Source organism: Cebidichthys violaceus, unplaced genomic scaffold, assembly GCF_023349555.1.
Source record: "Cebidichthys violaceus isolate CVI_PGR_0920_01 unplaced genomic scaffold, fCebVio1.0.p SCAF_40, whole genome shotgun sequence".
Lineage (NCBI taxonomy): Eukaryota > Metazoa > Chordata > Actinopteri > Perciformes > Stichaeidae > Cebidichthys > Cebidichthys violaceus.
In genome coordinates, this window is record NW_027176595.1 from 2,448,738 (window position 1) to 2,462,254 (window position 13,517).

Genomic DNA, 13,517 nt, shown 5'->3' on the forward strand with positions numbered 1-13,517 from the left:
GTTTGGTTTTCTCTTTTTTCTTCCTCCATAATTTAAGTTTGTCACGTAGAAATTATGAGTTTGCACATTGTATAATTAGAGTTATCAAAACAATTATAGATCTATAAGAGCAGCAGATCCATAGATCTGTGTGAGGAGGAAGACAGCCTAAAGCCCCCCCCCCCCCACACACACACACACACACACACACAAGTCCATTAACTTTGCTAACTCACCACTGTAATCCTCTGGATGGTTCTCAGGCTGAAGCTTGTCCAGTGTTTTTCATTTAATCTTAAAAATCTCATCATCTCTCATTCAGGTGTAGTTTTTCAGCCTCAACCTTCTGACTCGCTAATGTCAAGGAAACAAGCATGAATCAGCGTAAATTGTCTGGGATGTTTGCTCTCGGCCTGGTTCGTGGCACATCTGCAGCTCAGTCAGGCTTCCCGGGCAGGTGTTCAGCTCGATACGATCTAAACACTCCCCGGATGTGTTGTGGAGATGGATAGGTTGAGCTGAATATAATCAGATATACAGGGATGGAGGGATGCGTCTCCTCTCACGAAGAGCAGTCACCCTGGCAGCTACAATAACTGCCAGGAGGAGGCGCTTATCTCACATTGTGCAGGAGCATCGCCGAGGAACTGAATCACAAAACGCCGTGACTTATATGTCCCCTGTTATCAAAACCCAGAGCCTTTTATGATTTAGCTGCCCTGATATTACTGCCAGCTGCTCCCACATTATGAATGACAATGGAGTCAGAGCTGAAAATACACTTTCAGAAAACATAATAAAAAGATGAAACCCAAAGATATGACACGATTCATGCCATTTTCACATCAGCTCTGCAATTTCTCAAATAAACAATCTCAGCTTTTAAACTCCAACACTTGAAGTGCTGCTCGGTAAATCACGCTGACAATGATGATAGCTACAGTTTGTTTCATGGAAAGAAGGTCTTTTCTATTCGCCCGCTGACATGTTTATTTACAAGATGGATGGAGTCTGTATGATTATGGAGGGTAAACTATATTATCAAAGTGTAAGTGCCAGTGGAACCACACATCGCGTTGCTTCCAGAAACTAAAAACGTTCTCTGTCAGCAACAATTAGAAAAGCTGGAAATGACTCAAAATGACTTGAGTTTTATGTGTAAACCAAACAAAAAAAACAAATTAAGATGATCATCCAGAGTGACTCCGGTCTGTAAACTGTATATGTTTGAGTCACATGTAGTTCAGAAAGAGAATCTTTTTTTCTTGAATATTGTATCGCAGAATTGGTGCAACATCCCAGAATGAAGTCTTTTTCAGAGACAAAACACAGAAAAGAAATAACAATGTCTTCAATAATGGAAAGATTAGTTTCAATATATATATATATATATATATATATATATATATATATATATATATATATATATATATATATATATATATTGAAACTAATCTTTTATTTATATATATATATATTTATTTATGATTTTCATATACATGTGTCCAGAAAAATAAAAAAATGTCATCTGAGTCCACAACATTATTGCAGCCTGAAGCCTGGATATAAACACACAACCACTGGTCCCACACTGCTGAGCAGAGGCAGTACCATCCTGCAGGCTGCGTCCTCTAGGGGGCGTACCGGTTGACAAACACTGGATTAGCCTCCGGCCAATGGTGATGCTCAGGAGATTATTCAAACAGCATCTAAAAAAAGCTCTCCACCCAATGCTCCACTCGGCGAGTGTGCGTGAACACTTGGTGTGGAGTTCAGCCGCCTGTTTGCCTGCCATGGCTGCGTTTTGCCGGATACTTCTCCTGTTATCTGGTAAGAGGATTTCTTCTTTTTTTTCACTTTATACTGGAGCTCCATGTAGAAGTAGTGATGAAATTCTTGAAAAGTAATTTTAAGGACTCAGAGGGAGTGCAACCAGGTAGCAGGAAGGGAAACTACTGGTGTTTACAGAGTGATTCAGTGAAAGTGTTATAAGAAGGCAGCAAGTGCAAACAAACTCAACTTGGCTTTCCTGCACAACATGTTCTTCTTCTAAGTGGAACTTCATACATACGCTCAGTCAGCTTATTAAGAACACCTAGTTAAATCTAGTGGTCCAATAAATCCTACCTGCATAGGTTATAATGCTTTTGTTGAGGTACACTCATTGATATAAATGGAGCGGCCAAAATAATAGAAACACGTCTAATGCAATAGTTAAACGAAATACATCCTCCAAAATGATCATTGAGTCAACCCATGTCAATGAAAACCATGATGTAGGATGTCTGTGGTGTCAGACTGCATTTGGTTTGAGCTATAATAAACTGGCACGCTTCAGTGCACGTGTGGACAAAATAAAAGGAACACTTAATCTAACGCGAGACAATTTGGTTTAATTGTGTCGAAGAGACAGCGGTTCCTATTATTGTGTCCACCCCTGAATATCCCCACAATTACCACAGAATCAGCGGGACAGATCTTGGGGATGGGTGTGCACAACCCTGAGGCTTGTTTACAAGACGAGAGATGAGTTTGCTCCTCCTCGTCCACTCTTCATTTCCCTTCGCAGTGGCCGCGGCCTCTGTGGCGACACGCAGCTCCCAGCGGACCAAAAGAGGGTTACTGGAGTTGGCAGGAGCCATCAAATGCAGCACGGGGAGATCCGCCTTGGCTTACATGATGTACGGATGCTACTGTGGTCTGGGCGGTCAAGGCTGGCCCAGAGACAGGGCCGACTGGTGAGGATACCGGCTTTGATCATCACGCTCTCCTCGAGAAAGTACAACACTGGTCAGGGTTCTTTATTTTCAACAATATCCGGATGACAGTGTGAGCCAAAATGTATATACTCAGCTGACGCTATATACGGCCCACCTATACATTACGCGAGGCCAAAGATATAATTCAGCACGCCACGGTGATGTTTAGCCCTGAACTCCACATGCACGCTCATCATTCCCTCCTCTCGGCCTCGCCTCCTCCTTCCTGCTTGTGTACACACAGTTTCCGTTTCTGAACGAGTCGACTGAACCACAAATGCTGCGCTCTGGGATAGAAGGAGGGCAATGATGTCCAAATTCAGCACACTCGCATGCTCCAATGGGTACCTCAAAATAGTTCCAAAAATTCCACACCCAAATCCTAATTGCCGTCTCCATCTTTTTTCCTCCTTCTTTCCGCAAGACACCGAGCCCCCTCAGGCCAGTTAACGTCTAAGTATCTGTTGTGAAAACCTCTGCCCTGCTTTTAAGAAGGCCGTGGTGGGATTCAAACCACAGCGCTGTGTCGACCCACCTATTGCTTTCTTGACCCTGCCTTGTCTAGAGTTCAGCCTTTCAAAATAAAACATTTATCCCGCTGTGGATCTCTCTGTATGTAGGTGTTGCCACAGACACGATTGCTGTTATGGAGATGCAGAACGTCTCGGCTGCCAAACCAAAACAGCCCAGTACCAGTGGACGTGTGAGGACAAGAAAGCCGAGTGCGGTAATGGATTTTTAATGCTTATGCAGACATTGGATGGATTACTAAGTAGGCCTACCGTACATAGGCCCTGGGGCCCCAAAGTGTCAGGGGCCCAACCCTGGCCTTCACCTGCAGAATGTCAATGAAAGAGACACGTAGCGAGCAGGAAACTCAAAATGCCCACAAAAATAAAATCAACATAAAAAGACAGCAAAGAGTCACAAATTACCACAAAGAGAACCCAAGGAGATGCAAAACAGCTGTACAGAAACACAAAATGACCGCAAAGAGACAGAAAACCAACAAAAATAATTTAAAAAATGATAAAGTCTGTGTCTTGCTTCTATCTAGGAGAGGGGGTGGGGCCTTTTGCATGTCTGTGTCTCAGAATCTGCCAGTGTATGAGATTTTGTTATTTTACAAAGTAAGACAGCTGCTGATTTTCTTACTTTTAGTGGTTGCATACTTAGATATATGATGCTTTGTGTACCATGCAAACACACCATTACGGGTAAACCTGAAAGTGAGACACAGATCAGGCAGTGTGTGATCTACAAATATCCATGGAAACAGTAAACAGGCAGTTAATTGGAGGGGGGGGAGACACATTTCATGGTATTTTAAGCCCCCATAAACCACGGTGATTTCTCTACATAAATAGCAACAGACTTAATGGGGTTTACGTATTTAAGTACCAGAATAGTGGGTCGCTTATGATATTCTTTAAATAAATCACACGTAAAATAAATTCACAATAACAACAATTACGTCTCAGCAGCCAGATGTCTGTCATTTCCAGAGAAACTGCAGCAAGTCAACCATTCGGAGGCAAAAATGAATAAAGCTGGGCTTGTTGTTTGCAAGACTAACAGACAAGACTTCGCAAGCGTTAGAACAAGTGTTCACAACAAAATGACACGACGTTAATGAGAAAACCACCACCCTCTTGTCACTGAAAGAAGACCTTTTGTGTGTTTCGTTGCAGAGGATTTGAAGGGCAAATGTGAAAAGCTGCTGTGCAAGTGTGACAGAGACGCCGCCAAATGTCTGAGAAAAGCACCTTTCATCCGCAAGTTTGCCCTTTGGCCAGATTTCCTCTGCGGTTACGATCACCCAATGTGTAACATGTACTGACACGATCAATGCATGTGCTGTGTGCCCATTGTAAATATAGCATGTTGCAGTAGTAATGCTAGTGGTAATACTTATTTGACTTGTTGTTGTTTTTTTTACTGTCTTCAGGCTCTAAGAACATCATGAGTTGTGTGAGCGGTAAAACAGCGTTGTGTTTTTTGCAGACACCTTTATATTGATTATGTTGTTCAAATAAAAGAGAAAATGAACCTCTCTACATTGTGACAGACGCACTGTGTGTACTTCCTGGAAAGCGATAAGGATTACGAGCACACAATGGAAAGGTAACATAAGCGTTCCTCAGTGAAAACTCGGTCCAAAGGTGAAATGTTAATCAGCGAGGTAGAGATCAGATAGCCGGCCCTCGCAACAGTGCTTTATTTGTATAAAAGCTGTGCAGCACAGGCCTGTCTCATAACTCTTAAGTTGACTTTGGGTTTGTTTGACTAAACTTTTTTTGAACTTATTTTTATCTTGTGCGCTAATAGGAAAACTGAGGTTTTCCTGCTTTTCTATTTTAAAGCCTGCTGTGACGCTTTCTTTCCATTTATGTTTCCACATATTTCAGCTGCGTTGTCATGTTCCACTGAGGTATTTCAACCAGCTGAAAACGTCCTTTAAAGGTTTTTGATATTATAACACGGTTACAGAGTCACTAAATACCCATTAAGTGATCTCACACACCCTCAGTAGCAGACTACGATCTCATTGGCTGCTTGTTTTCTTCATTACAGTACAACAAGAGAAGCATTTAACATCTACGACCGTTGCATTGTGGGACGTCTCCACAGAAACAAAATAGTGTTTGTGTATATAACAGATATCACTCAATTATATCACCATATGTATATCCATCTATGAATCTCCCCATACATAGATAGATAACATGTATATAGATAAAGAATGTCATGTATAAAATATATGTCACTTGTGAGGAACGGAATCGAGGATGTACAAAAATGAGAAATGGGAAAGTCCCTCGCAGAGCATCACCTCTTTTGGAATAAAAGTATTGACCTGCAGATGGCGCCATATTCACAAACACAACACTTGACACAAAATGAACCAAGCATTTATGGGCAAACAGCCAAACAATTAGAGAGTTTTCACTTAATAACGATCACTGATATTATGAGTTAGATTCACGTCAATCAGATTTAATGAATTGAAGTTCCTTGCGACTCGTTATTGACTCTGGGGTTTGAATGTTTTTCGTTGCAGTAAATTACTATTTTTGGTCCACTGCTGTTGGTTTTGGGTTTGGCTCAGGGACTTCCTGCATATTGAACCCTTCAAAGTCAGAACCCTAAATTCTCCTCTGACACCCAGTAAACAGTGTCACCAGCATGGCTGTAATCACAGGGAACGCTGCCCTCCCAGATGTTCCTGCTCAAGTGAGCGCGTACGCCGCTGAAGCATCGCTCACTCGGGAAACACAGTGTCTTTGTTGAATCGTTGCGCCGCTCGTGAGTGTGGACTGAAACGGGAGATGATGCCGTGGTGGTGCAGTGTCCAAAGTCCTGGACTGGAAATAAGTATCTGGGTCATGGCCCACAAACACTTGCCCGATTGTGTCCAACCTTCAGCGGGTACCAGCTCTGAAGTTATGGGAGTCATACGCTTCCATCCAAGAGGGAGGCTCAGAGTCCCACTCTCCTGCATGAGTAATCTGTTCTAAATACATGAAAAAAGCTGCAAACCATATGCTATGTATGTAGCTTAAAGTATTAACATGAACATGAAGAGAGGAAAAAAACACACGTGCTTTGTTTTTTGTGGCGCTGAATGTATTTTTAACAAATGTTCTCAGCTGTGGCACAGAATGAGTCAGTACAGCAGCTGTTTGAGTTCACAAGATCACAAACTGAAAAATTGCCTCACAGTTTGCCGTACCTTCCTCTATATAGCATCCCTGATGGTTCCACACAGGCCGCGAGTTCTCAGACTAACATATTGTGATCTGTAATGTCACAAAAGCAGCCTTGCAGGTTTGCAGACAGACAAACAGAGAACAGTTCTATCTGCTGCATCATACGGGTTTCTTCTGACCCTCTAAGAACGCAGCCTGAATCCTGGTTCCTCTCTTTGCTCTGCTGCCCGTTGAAGGTCGATGAGGATTTGGTTTTCCGGCAGTCCTCTCTTCCTTCCTGTCTCCTGCTGTCTGGAAGTGGCCTCTCAGAGATTTCAGCTCTTGACTTTGTTGATGATTTCTCACTTGTGCGGCGTAGTTTTTTTTCGCCATCGTCACACCGTCCGCGTCGGTCTTCGGCATCTTGTCTACACCCGCATGGGACTGGACCCTCTGTCCGTCGTTGACAGAGTGTAAAAGTACAAATCCCGGTTAAAAACCGACCTTATTTTAACATTTCTGGAGCCGTGTGGCACTCTTGAGGAGATCCGGTGATCGAAGAAATCGCCCATCCCACATACTGTATGCACAACAGCATGATTGTCACAATGAATGAGCGCATTCTTTAATCCCTGCTGGGTGAGCTGACAGAGCCTGTTCCACGCTAATTGCGTTCTTTAATCAACTGTTTGGCTCCCCAGCCCGAGAGCCAGATGGCCCACAATGAAGTCTTGGCTTAAACAGCTCCCAACATAAACAATAACAACCATGTGCAGAACGAAGTATCACTTCCTACCAGCAGAGGATCTGGAGGCCTGTTTGGCCAGGGGTCGGCGACCTTTTTCCATATAAAGTGCCATTTTGACATTTTCTAGTGTAACGTATCAACGAGAAGATAAACATTCCGTTTATCATGACACCGCATTGAAATGTAAACCTCCAGCAGATGCGTCATTTTATTCCCTTCATATGTACGCAGCTTGCTTAGCAACATTTTTCAAAAAACATTTTTCTCCCGTAATCAGTTCATCGTAATTATAAGAGCTCCACGCGAGAAGGCATGCCGTACTTCTGAAAACATCCAGAGTTGAGCTCGTTAAAATATGATACAATCACCAATCATCATCAGCAATTAACTTAACAACTAGTTCTAGTCAATCAGAGGCCGGTCTTCGCGGAATGCGGAAAGAAAGAAAAAAAAGTGAAACTACTGTAAATAACCGGCCGAGCAACTGACAATGGCTGTGAAAGAGGTGCCTAGCCCTGCTTTAGGAAAATCACTTTCACATCATTTGTTCAGCTACCTACTGATGTACTGAATATAGTTTTTTTTATTATTATAAATGAGAACTTAAATGCTGTTGAACACGTGATGTTGATGGGATACAGTCCCTCACATTTACTGTGTAAAAATCCATGTTGGGTTCAGAACACTACTGCCCACACAAAAAAAAAGGAAATCAACGAGTGTGCAGCCAACAGCAGACCTGGACCTGCTGCCAATAAATACTGCATGCTACCGACTCCTTTGTCCTCCTCCTCCTCCTCCTCCTTTTTCAGTCTGCTTTGTGTGTGTTTTCTTGGAAAACTCTTTATATTTTACAGGTGGCAGAGGAGACACTGCAAAGAAAGTCAATCACAAAGATAGAAAAAGTGGTATGAATGCTCGGGACTGAAGCTTTAGTCATTTACAGTCCGGACAGTCTGGAACAGGTGGTGGAGAGGAGGACACTGAAGAAACTATTATCCATATTGGATAACCAGGACCACCCTCTCCACCACCTACTGCAGGGACAGCGGAGCACTTTCTCCAACAGACTGATTCAGCTCCGCTGTCATAAGGACAGGTACAGGAGAACATTCCTGCCTACTGCTATAAGACTCTATAACAAACCACCTCGGGACAAATCATTCACTGTTGGTTAAACCTCTGCACTACTGTTTATTTAGTTGATTTAATATTATTCTGTTATTCTATTCACTGTGTATATAGTGTGCATTTTTTATATAACAGCTTTACTCTATTATAATTGTGTATTGTGACATGTGTATTTTTCTTTTTTTTAATATATAATATTAAGATTTTTATACCCGTAACCTATTGCTGCTCTGTAACCTATTGCTGCTTGTAATGAAATAATTTCCCCTCACGGGATCAATAAAGTTACTATCTATCTATCTATCTATCTATCTATCTATCTATCTATCTATCTATCTATCTATCTATCTATCTATCTATCTATCTCTCTCTCTCTCTCTTTCTCTCTCTCTATCTATCTATCTATTAATCTATCTATATTTTACAGGTGGCAGAGGAGACATTGCAAAGAAAGTCAATCCCAAAGATAGAAAAAGTGGTATGAATGCTCAGGACTGACGCTTTAGTCATTTATATTTAAATGTAAATATTTAAAGACATTTAAAACGTAAATATAGCAGCAAACAAATATTTGCTATGTAGACATATAGTAGAGTAATGTCTACCTGAGCAGAGAATGCAGTGCATTCTGCGTAGAGAACCTTTAAAGCTACTGCACTAATAATGTCATTTCACTCCATGAATATTTCAACGGGAAGACATAATGCCAGTTAAAGGGATGTATGTAAATGTAGGAATAGTAACAAATATGCTGCACAAAATCTGTACACCTCTCTGACAGAATGATAGTTTTCTTAATATATATGTTGTCTCAATGTCTTTTCTGTTTTTTGCACTTTATTATCTGCATTCATTTTACATGTTGGACTGGAGAGAAACGTTTTTTTCAACTCCTCTGTACGTTCGGTACATTGTGAAATTGACAATAAAGCTGACTTTGACTTTGACTTTGAGCAGCTCATTTACATGACAATATAAGTGATCTAGGCCTGCACTTCATGCTGATATACAATGTTGTTTTATAAAGAATGGTGAAGGCATCATCTATATTACCTTATGATTCCAACCAGGGAGCTGAATTTACAGTTTATATGAGTTGTTAAAAAAAAAGAAAAAAGGAAGCAGCCAGAAAATGATGAGAAATATGAGGAACGTCGTCAGAGAGAGTCAAATATTCTTGGAATGAAGTCTAAGTTGACAAAAGTTTAAACTTTTGCTTGTAGTGACACCATCTGGCCAATTAGCTGCAGCTTTCCAGGTATATGTGGTTTTGCTTAGGACTGCACATTTCCTGCAATGTGTTGTTTCCTAATTGAAAGGGCAGCTCTTATTCTGCTCTTTTTCTCACCAGTTTGGAGAAGATAGATCCACCTGTGCCACAAAAACACAGAGAAAAGGCAATACAAGTTAGATCATTAATAAAACATAAGGAACGCAGACACTTATTCTGTTTCTATATCTGGAGTTTAAATAGGAGCTGTGAAAAGCAAGACTAATTAGAAAGGTCCCGATAATTGCTTTGCTAATATTGTTGGAAGATTTGTTATGCGACAAACTCATTACAAATACTGTGTCACATGCTTACGTAGGTGTTCGCATACTTTTATGCTGAAGGTTCTTTTGAGATGACGTCATCCTCCAGTTTAAACTCTCCCTAGAGCTGTTTGACCAACTTTAACTAAATAATAATATCAACAAAGGTCGATTGATTCAAAAAAATATTCAAGCCTTTTTTTTCCCCCTCACTATCTGAGAAGTCCTCTATAAAGCTCAATGGCAGCAAATCCTCCCGGGGAAGAAAAAAAAAGTGCTTAGATTTTCTGACTATAACAAGAAATCACGCAGGTCTTTTCAGTGATATCATAAAAAAATCAATTGGTTTACTTTGTTAGATCTACTCATAGTGTAAATAAAGGTAACAGCCTTTTGCACCATCGCGATGAATTAACTTCAGAACCAGTGATTTTGACATCTGGATGCTATTTACAAAGGTAGTGATTTGTGTGCCAAATGCAGTATTTCATGTCCCAGTGACTGGAGGTTGGACGTTATCCACCGCTGCTGTGGATGCTGCTGACTAAGGATTGTCTAAAACGCCCGCAGCAGCAGCTTCCAGTTGTTTCCTTCCTGCGACCGTTTACAGGGACAGATGGAACGAGATGATAACGCTGCAGCCTGGACCAGATATGAATCATTGAGGCTGCAACACGGAGCGTTACCCGGGAAACTGTAGTCAGTAGTCTGATTAGTGTCAGCTGACTATGCATGATTGTAGTGAAGTTATACCAACGTGATGGCAGAAAAAATTACATTACATGACATTCTGAAAAATGCAAAAAGAAACTGTTGATTGATGCAGAATGAAAAAAAAAAATGAGAGCAGGTTGGTTTACCTTCAAGCCCACTGAAATTTTTTTTTTTTAACTGTGTTATTATTAATTATTAATTATTAATTGTTTGCACAAACAAGGGGTTTGTGATTTGGTGCATAACAATAAACAGTACAAAAGTCTAGAGACATAATATGAAATAGATAAAATTACAGTAGAAAATACGGACAAAATACATGTATAATGTAACAGATTCAGCACTGTTAGTCATTCAGACGTAATCTATTGTTATTGACAGATGACGGGGAGTGTCGATCGAGCAGAGTAGCTATAACGCACCACAGATCAGTTCAACATTGTCCATGAATCTACGGTTGAATGGAGGAATGGTCTACCGTAACGTGTACAAAAGGCACGGACGGGGTTCGAACCCGCGATCTTCGGTTTACGAGACCGACGCCTTACCACTTGGCCACCGCGCCTGCGCTGACTTCACCGTCTTGATCTATTTTGTATATTCGCCGACTTCGTTGTGCACATACAACATGACATGGTATAGATATGGTGGATATGACCGTTTCCCTCGCGGATTGAGAATCGTCTTCCTCCTCCCCAAAATACACATGAACGATGTGTGCCGCTGAAATAAGCGTACTGCGCGGCTTTAGATGTATTACTGTAATTCGACCACAAGAGGAGGCTGTTATCTTCCATGTGTGAGCAGCATGTGTCTATGGCAGCTTTCAGCAAGCAGAGGTCTCTGCTCTCCTACTTCCAGCGTTAACACCAAAGAAGCACGAAGAAGGTGAGAGCTCAACTTTACAGTCTTCACTCTTTGTTCTTTTGTTTAACTTTAGTGACCTACAATGAACCTTTTAGAGAAACTAACCAGAGTAGTCAACGCTACCTACCCGCTGTAATGATTACACCCACAACAAAACAAAAGTGTAGGATTGGATGGACAGAATGCCTTTGTGAAGTCGTAGGTAGTGTCCTGAGGTTGGTAATGAAGGACAAACCATTGGAGCATATGCTCAGCGAATTCCACTGCAGTCATCTGCGCATGTTATAAAACAGAGAATGTGCAAAGTTGAGAATTTGGTCAAGAGTTCATCTAAATGTGAGCTTGAATTCACGACAATCTGCCCAATACATTTCATCCTGTCTTGTCAGGTAGAGGAAGAACATGTCAGAGGATTTAGCCACAGAAGTGATATGACCATCAGTTTTTGAGAATACCTCACTAATGTGTGATCATAATCACAAAACAACAAATGCATGTCAGGGGGATATTGTGGTCAAACAGTGGTGCTAGAGAAGGTCAGGGGGGGGGTCACCATTATCACCAGGAACCTTCTGTGGGACCCTCAATACCAGAACTAAACGTGATGGCAATCTGTGCAGTACTGTCAAGGTATTTGTATTACGGAGAATGAGCTTGCATAGCTAATAACTATGAGAACCGGTAGGATGCTTGTAATTCGTCTCTAAGCAATACAATATGCATGAAGCCAGACTGCAGCTTTTCACTGTCTCTCTTCTCCAAACATCAAAGATGAACGCTAGCCTGAGGGGCTGCTTTTTTTTGGGGGGGGGATCAGATATCCTAGAGGCTGTTTGAAAAATGAATAAGACTCATTTCCATTGGGAATGAGTTAGCGGTGAAAATCACAGATGTGGAGTGTTCACCTTGACCTGTTTATAGCAAGTCGTCAGCACGCAGACCAAAAGACGGGGGGGAGGCTTCTCCTGAATAAACCACATAGGTTGATTTCATTCAGAGCACCTTGAAATGTGACAGCCATGCGCATTGTTCCATCTGTTTCGAAACTTTTACCTAAAAATACGAATTTTTAGATAGCATTTGTGTTTATTGCACCCACAAGTCAGCGATGATGATTTGCTGACACATGCTATGTCCTAAAGGTTTGGGGGGAGAAGTGTGAATGCTGACTGTTGAGCTGTAATCCTTCTAGGGAATGAATATTTATTTTTCTCTGTTATTTAGGTTTTAGGCTCCTCGTGCCCTTCTGACGAACCTTCATTTTTGTAAATTTCCCCACTGTGGGACTAATAAAGAATTTGATCTTATCTTATCTTTATCGAGCGAAAAAAGTAACCGTCTTAAAAGTCGATGATAAAACAGGATGAGCATCCTTGAGTGAATCTTGAGTAATTCAAAATAGCTAGCGGTGCTTATTGTTTGTTTCAAAATGTCATTGTTTATTTTAGAAGCTTTTTTTATTATTATTTTAATCATAAACCTCTTCCCCATCACAACCTGAGAGATACAATATGTTCCAGTCAGAGATTTACATGGATCTGGGGCATTTTGTGTTCACGTGGGGAACACTAAGCAGCCCACTCCCTGAGAGAATACGAAGTATTACTGTAGCAATCTATTCAATTATTTATCAGTCTATTGCTTTGAAAAATCATATTATTTTTCTGTGCTTGTGCAGGAATCCCCCTGTGCCCCAGAATGTGTGAGAATATATATTTGTTCAACAGACACAGGTTGTTTTTTTTTCTACAGAGCTTGCTCTTTTCTCATGTAAACAAGAAGGAGACTCAAGTACATTGCATTCTGATAACTGACCAACAAAATGACACACTGCACTAATCCAGCAAGCCTCCTCTGGCTGCTCTGTATTTCTCTAAGCGTGTTCGCGTTGTCACCTTGAGTTGATATGATTACTGACATGCGTAAACACTGTGGAACACGTCACAAAAGAGGAAATGACCACAAGTGTGTTTCATGGCTCACAACATGACGCCGTCAAATGTAACAAGCATGAAAAGTTGTGACGTTAATGTTAAATATCTATCAATCTTCTCTCGGCAAGGAAGCGAATATGCGCACAGCTATTTCACAAAATGT

General features: G+C 41.2%; 1 protein-coding gene and 1 non-coding gene across 2 annotated transcripts; one reads left to right on the forward strand and one right to left on the reverse strand.

Annotated features, from left to right (window-relative positions):
- The first annotated feature begins 1,741 nt into the window (after positions 1–1,741).
- Positions 1,742–4,795, forward strand: pla2g10 (phospholipase A2 group X). The gene is made up of 4 exons (XM_068727939.1): positions 1,742–1,809; positions 2,549–2,717; positions 3,359–3,465; positions 4,430–4,795. Exons 1-4 carry the CDS (start codon positions 1,773–1,775, stop codon positions 4,576–4,578), a joined length of 462 nt encoding a protein of 153 aa, XP_068584040.1. The 5' UTR covers positions 1,742–1,772; the 3' UTR covers positions 4,579–4,795.
- Positions 4,796–11,046: 6,251 nt separating this feature from the next.
- On the reverse strand, positions 11,047–11,118 carry trnat-cgu (transfer RNA threonine (anticodon CGU)). The gene has a single exon. It is a non-coding gene; the product is annotated as a tRNA-Thr (tRNA).
- Positions 11,119–13,517: the final 2,399 nt, after the last annotated feature.

Coding starts and splice junctions, on each gene's coding strand:
- pla2g10 (XM_068727939.1), top strand. CDS start 1,773: ATGGCTGCGTTTTGCCGGATACTTCTCCTGTTATCTG. Junction 1,810..2,548: donor GATACTTCTCCTGTTATCTG/GTAAGAGGATTT, acceptor TTCCCTTCGCAG/TGGCCGCGGCCTCTGTGGCG. Junction 3,466..4,429: donor GGACAAGAAAGCCGAGTGCG/GTAATGGATTTT, acceptor GTTTCGTTGCAG/AGGATTTGAAGGGCAAATGT.